At 45.0% G+C, this 6,880-nt stretch overlaps 1 protein-coding gene across 1 annotated transcript in view; it reads left to right on the top strand.

Annotated features, from left to right (window-relative positions):
• Positions 1-3,075: 3,075 nt before the first annotated feature.
• The window catches only part of ACTR3 (actin related protein 3), a 60,500-nt gene continuing 56,695 nt past the window's right edge, over positions 3,076-6,880 (top strand). The window contains exon 1 of the mRNA XM_035008164.1: positions 3,076-3,361. Within this exon, the coding sequence (XP_034864055.1) occupies positions 3,318-3,361 (44 nt within the window). The 5' untranslated portion in view covers positions 3,076-3,317. The remainder of the gene's footprint in view (positions 3,362-6,880) is intronic.

The following is a 6,880-nucleotide window of genomic DNA, read 5'->3' on the forward strand; positions in this document are numbered from 1 at the left end:
GGATATGGGGCAGTCAAGCAAACCCCACCCATCCACCACTGCTTTCCTTTTCATGTCTAACAAGATCATCTTTGTGAGCTCTTCTAGCTCCGACATCCTCTGCTTCTCTGTATTTGGAGGAAGGGTACATATGCAAACAGGGTGGTCAGACGTGTTCCGGCTAGATGTGCATCTGAAGGCTGCATGCTGCTGAGGAAGGCTGAATCACAGCAGCACTACAGAGGTTCACCAATTTTGGCACTAGCAAGTAGGAAGTAGGAGGGGTCTTAAGCAAGCAAAGTGTTTGAGTAGACAAATTATGAGGAATAAGCACAAATCATTTTTCTGAGTGTTAGAAGCTTCCAAAGGTTTCTAACAGTCACATTCTTTACAAAGGGCAGACCTGACTACATGAAAGAGACTATCCTAGAAGGTTTCCTCATGCCAATGAGATATAGTATCTAGCACTGACCTGAGCTGCATATTGGAATGCAATATACATGTAAATGTTAAACAGCTTCCCAAATCAAAAGTTGAAAACTGGTAGCCCGCAGGTCAGATATAGCCTGCAGAGAATTAGTTACCAACAGATAAAAATACAGATTTTCAATTTTTCTGGAACAAAGGGAAGCTCAGGCAACACTGGGTCTACATCTCTGCATAGCAAGAGTTTTCTACTGCCTTTGCTGGGGATGTGGACTCTCCATATTGCCAAAATTCCTCAGGGTTCCCTTCAGTCATAATGGCACTTGCTTGGACCCTGGGAGCATTCCAGTTCTTGACCGTTGATGTAACTACTTCTGTGACAACCCACACAAAACCTGTGTGTGAGCAGCCATCTTGAGGATCCACCAGTGTGGGTTTCCCTGAGCGACCTGTTCAAGTTCCTAACCTCGGTTCTTGGGGCCCCTTTGGTAAGATCCTTTCACTCCGACTTACTACTGGTAATGCTGGAAACAACTATTTACCCCAACCAACCCACATGTCCCTTTTCTGTCACAGCTGATCTTCAGGCATCTTTTCTCCCAAATGACCATAAATATCTGATGTTGTAAAAGGCAGCAAAGAATCCCCATTTAGTATCTTCTAAAATGTAGGGAAAAAAACAACTATGCATCTGAACAGAGAACCACTTCTGCATGACTTCTTGTTAGACAGTCACTGAGAAAAGCCTCCCTGGGGGATTTTTATCTATTTTCTGTGAGTAGCTGTGGATGTGCTGGGCTCTAGTTGGTAATGATGATTCCCCTGTCTCTTCTGCACATATTTGATCCCATCTGGATGTTACTGCAAACATAATTCTATCCCTGATTTATAGCACACGATGTATTATAAGACCATTCACTTTACTCTTTACTTTGTGGGGTCCATTCCCTACAAAGCAGTCACATTTCCTTGCTTAAATCTCTTTGATGGCTTTCAGGCTGCTTTTAGGCTAAACTTTAAGATTCGTGGAGAAGTATACAGATCCTTGCAGTTTGATTCTTACTTATCTCCCCGGCTCCATCTCCTATTGCATCTTCCCCGGCTCACATCACTTTGACCATTTGGGTCTTCTTTGAATTTGTGAAAGAAGCCAAGCTCTTTCCCACCTCAGGTCCTTGACTCTTGCTGTTCCCTGTTCTGGAGGGCTCCCCTTCCTCCTCACCCTTTCCTCTATCTCCCACCTCACCTTTAAAATGTCACTTTGTCAGAGAAGCCTTACCTATATTCCACTTCTCTCCCATTCTCCCACCCTTATTCCGCATTTCTCATAGCCCCCTGCTCTCTGCGACTGCTTTTAACACAATTTATGTTTTCCCACTAAACTGAGAACTCTTAAGAGCAAGGACCTAATCTATTTTGTGCCCAGTGACTATTCTGGGGCAGTACGGTCCCTGCCATAACTGAGTAGGTGAGCAATACTTATGTCAAATGAATGAAAAACCCACTTTCCATACCGCAGCCCAGTCTAACAACTTACTGTTATCTTCTGTTGTGAATAAGACATCCATCCTTTCTTAGGGAAAATATTTTTTATTTCAGCCATATAAGCAAATTGATAATTTATCAGAAGATTAGCCTGGGGGAAAGCTGTTAAACCTCTACATTCCCCAGGTGGGGTCCCACACCATCACCTGAGAAGTTGTTGTAAATGCAAATTACCAGGCCCTTCTCCGGACCACCTAAACAGAAAACACTGGGGATGTGGCCCAGCAACCTGTTTTAACAAGCCTTCCAGGTAATTCTGATGCACATTTAAGTCTGGAAACCATTGTTCTAGGCTCTCCAGTTTTTAGCCTTTTTTCCCTATTTTTTTTTTTGTCCTTAATTCTTGGTATAATCCTCCTGGTAAAGTAGTAGAATCTTAAACTACCGCAGATGGAATCTCTGTCATCATCCAAAAGCCTTGAATAACGGCCTATTGGTGTAGGGTACATTATGCAGAACGTACCCCCAGGAGGTTTTTCCTCGTGGGTACAGGCCTGCCCCTGGGGGGCCTGCAATCTAGACAATGTTTTAACACTTGTTACGTGCAATGTTGTAACAACGCACAGGTGTAAATGACTAAAAACTCCGCACGAAGGCAGAAGAGCTACGGCGCAAGCCTTTGTTCACCCATCCCTCCCGACTGCTCACCCTCGGTCTGATATCGCTCTTTTCCACTCAGAAAAGCAGACTCTTCAAGTTACAAGAGTGTTGTGTGCCGCTGAGAACGTTTTCTATTAGGCCGGTTTTCCCCGGGGCACTGGAGAAGATATTCACGGCTGCGGGAGGCAGTTCCGTTCGTCTCTCAACCTAGCACACAAGTAATTGAAACTAAAAAGCCCTACCAGCTTCTGGAGAACCGGAGGCTCGGGCCGATTTCCCCGCCCCTACCCTCTGGGAAAACCCGAAGTGGACTTCCTTAACGTCGGGACGCGAGCGGCGGCCGCCGGCAGCACGTCACTGCGCATGCTCTCTCGCCCCTCCCGCTCGGAGCCGGAAGGGGGAGCGCTCGCGGCCTGGGCCCGGCCTGGCCGGGGCGGCGGCACCGGCGGCCATCTTGGCTTCCCGGGGCAAGGCGGCGTGGGGGAAGAAGTTGTAGGGTGGGGGCAGGAGGGAGGAGGAGGGGAGCGAGAGGGGGAGGAGGCCGCGGCGGGGCAGGGCGGGGACTGCATGCCCGCCTGGGTTGCGGAAGTGGTAGCCGCTGACCGAGCCTGCTGCTTTCTCGCTACTGCTTCGGCTTCCCGGCTCCCCCCTGGACGGAGAGGGCGACCCGGCTGTGGATGGTCAGATAGCTCCGATCTCCCGCCGCTAATCCCTGGCCCCAATCAGCACGGAGCAGACGGCGGCAGCGGCAGTAGCAGGCGAGGAAGATGGCGGGACGGCTGCCGGCCTGTGTGGTGGACTGTGGCACGGGGTAAGGGGGCTGACGGGCGGGGGTCGGGTGGGGGGGGAAACTGAGGCGGAGGTGGGAAAATGGCGGGGGAGGGTAGAGGTCGGGAGATGGGTGCTGCGGTAAGGTGCTGCCGCCGGCCGTGTCAGTCTTAGCCGCTCTGTGTTGCCAGGGGTGGGGCCCGGAGCCGGGGCCTCCCTTGTTGCCTCGCTTCACCCGTTGGGACCGGCGCGGGGGCGCGGGGCCGAGAACCCCCCTGGGAGCGGCTTGCTCCGCGCCACCCCTCCCGGCCCTTCCCGCATCGCGGCGGGCAGCGCCGCCCAAGGAGACGTGGGGCCGGTCGCCCCACCGGGGCCCGCGGTGCGGTCGGGGTGGTCGCCGACCCGGCGCACCCGGCTCTCCTTTTCCTCCACGTCCCTTCCTGCCCGTGAATTGGGGGACCGAGTGGATCGAGCGCGGGGACAGCCTGGCGGAGGAGCGAGAAAAGAGAAGCGCTCCTTGTAGGTTTTGCAAGATTGCTGTGACAACACTCTGCCCAGGGTGTGGGTGGGGAAAGGGAAGAATCGGACTCTGAAAATGGGAACCTAGTCGGGGCTTTTATTTGACCACCCACCTCTTCTTCCTTTCCGACTCCGGGTCTTTTCCATCTCCTACTGCGCTTTTACCGGTGAACCAAGTCACATTTTAATTTGAGAGAGAAAGATGTCATGTGTTACTTCTCTTGCCTCAAAAAAGTCCCCCAGTGAGCAAGCGCGCTGCAACTTCCTTAGTTTTGTCAAAGCCGCTTCCTGCTTTCGGCCTTTTATACCCTTATAAGGTAGTTTTTCGTTTCCAACCTGAACACATCTTATTAGAACTTTAAAAATTAAGCGTATTTCAAATAGATTGAATTACTGGTGCTAGTTACCAGGTTATGTGAACTTAAAAATATATGCATTAGTGTTTCGCTGGGAAGGAGGAAGGGAAGCACCGAGGAGAATAATTTGTGTGTGTTCATTCTGTGAAGGTATCTCAGATTGAGAAGGAAGGTACAGAACTATAAAGAGACGTGGTTGCTTTTCAAGGAGTTACCAGATCTGTAGGGTAGCCTTTTAGCATGTAGACTGGCGTTAAAGTGTATAAATAGGCATTTTAGAGTTTGGCACACTTTGTATTTTCATAGAAAATACTGTCTATATTTTAATGTGGAATGACTTCTTTATGTTACAGTGTTAGGAGTGTGTGTGTGTGTGTGTCCTGTGCGTATATATTTTTACATTTCTAATTCCAAACATAATCCAATGGGGGGGGGGCGTGGGTTGTGAGAGGTAGAGTATCAGCCTATTTTCCCTCCTTTTATTATTCAGCAAACTTTTGTTGCCTAAAGGATTGTGTGTGCTCCTAATTCCATTTGCTCTCTGTAAAACAGCTCTAATCTTCATGCTCAGAACTTCTGTCAGTGTGACAGTTTCTAAAATCCCAGCCATGCATGTGGAAACAACTGATTTATTAACATTTTCTTTTGGGAAACACCAGCCTACTTTAGCCTTAGAACTTCCAAATGTATTGTTTTGGTGGACAGCTTATTAAAGTTATTATTTTTTTATCCTAATTTCCTTGAGCCAGTATTTTTTTCCCTCTCTCTCAGTCTAATTGGTGAGTAGTTTCATGCTTAGGGTCAGTTTTAAAATTAGATTTGGCCCCAGTGAGAAGGAATTTTCAAGTGCATTTTGTTGAAGTGAAAAATACTGCTACATAATTAATATTTTATGTTTTAGAAACTATTGGGTTGTTAATAAAATTAGTGTAGATAATTGTAATCCTAATAAGTAACAGGGTAACAAGTAGGATGTTACTTTTTCCTCATTCTATTTTTCCTCTTTTGAAATCAGTTCTGGTTATTTTTGAGTTAGTATACTAGGTATTTCATTGAGGTTAACTGTCCTTAAGTGACCTCCTTCTGATAGGGCCACCCTGAATTTGAAACACATGCTGAGTAACCAGGAGGTGCAGGAGGGGTTCAATCTATACTTAGGATTATTTTTGTTTTAATATTTTCAGTTATTACTACATTATTACATTTTACTTTATTGCATTAGTTTTACCTCACAAAGGTGAGGTAGTTATCTGGACACTCATGATTTAAATGGAACTGATTAGGATTCCCCATTGCCTCTCACCTTTTTTAACATCTGTCAGAGCTCCATTTATTTTGGTCTTCAAAAGTTTTTTGGTCTTTTGTGTTGCCTATTAATGCAACTCCTGGAAAGTCACACCTGCAGCTTTATTAGCACATAGAAGATAGCTCGTTGAGATTGGGCCTGCAATAAGCGTATTTAAGGAAGGCCTTCATAGGGAGTTTTATGTTGCAGAGTACTGTGATCCCCAGATGCAAATTGTGCGCCTATAATTTGTGTGTTTCTTTGTGCTTTAGAGAATGCATTCATCTATTTGGTCTATAATTACAATTACCCACTTAATATAAGTGAAAAGCTATAACTTGAGCCTGGTTGCTCATTCCATTTCAGAAAAAGATAACTGAAAAAAGTGGCCATCTAGGAAACTTGATGTTCTCCGATAAGAAAAGCTGTAGGAGTTAGGAAACATGCGGCTTAATCCCCAGACTTAAAGTTAGAGATCCTCCAGCAAAGATCCTTTATCTCAACATAAGATAAAGAATCACCTAAGCTCAGGGCATAAAAGAAAATAACTCCTTTTGAAAAGAATTTAAAAAGAACTATTTCTTTAATACTGAATGATATCATATCTACACTTTTGGTTTGCATTAGAATAGTACTGCAGAAAAAAAATTTGGGTAGAGATTTTCATTGATCGAACTGGTTGCTTTAGAACTAATTAAGGAACTCAAATCTGCTACCAGTGGTGAGGGAAACTTTTTTTTCAAAAGCTATTTTATAACATTGTTACACTTGCGAATTTAAGAGGATCCTAAATTATTTTTTGCATGTTTTCACTCATTTCTTCAGCGTTCAGGCCAAATAAAGGAACTCCTTATATACATTTTATGCTATAGCTTGATTACAGAACTTTACATTGTTAAATTTCCTTTTCCCCTTTATGTCTTCCTTTTTTACCTGATCAGTACTGCTTTGGTAAATTATTTCCATTATGATAGCAGAGGTTAATACGGCCTTATTGTAGAACTATATATTGGTATCTAGATATATTCAGATTTAGAATGAATTCAGGAATTTCCGTAATCGACTTAAGCTTCCTAGCATAATTTTAAAATGTAAGCATAAATATTTTGTTGGAGTCCGTGGATGGGGAGCTTATATAATTCATACTGTGGTCACATTCTAGCAATTAGTATGGATAGGATGATCTTTGAGAACCAGTGGGGAAGGGCTGAGTGGGTGGGGGAAAACATAAATGGGAAGTTCATGTTTCCTATGTGAATTCTGAACATAATATTTAATAATAACACTATTTCTCCAGCCATCTCCAAGGGCAGAAACATTTGTAGTATCTTGTTACCAAAAAACACTTAAATTCTTATTCCTTTAGGGGTCATGTTTTGCATGCCCTTTGAAGTAAGTGTAA

Source organism: Mirounga leonina, unplaced genomic scaffold (genome assembly GCF_011800145.1).
Source record: "Mirounga leonina isolate KUSES-001 unplaced genomic scaffold, KU_Mleo_1.0 Mir_151, whole genome shotgun sequence".
Classification (NCBI taxonomy): domain Eukaryota; kingdom Metazoa; phylum Chordata; class Mammalia; order Carnivora; family Phocidae; genus Mirounga; species Mirounga leonina.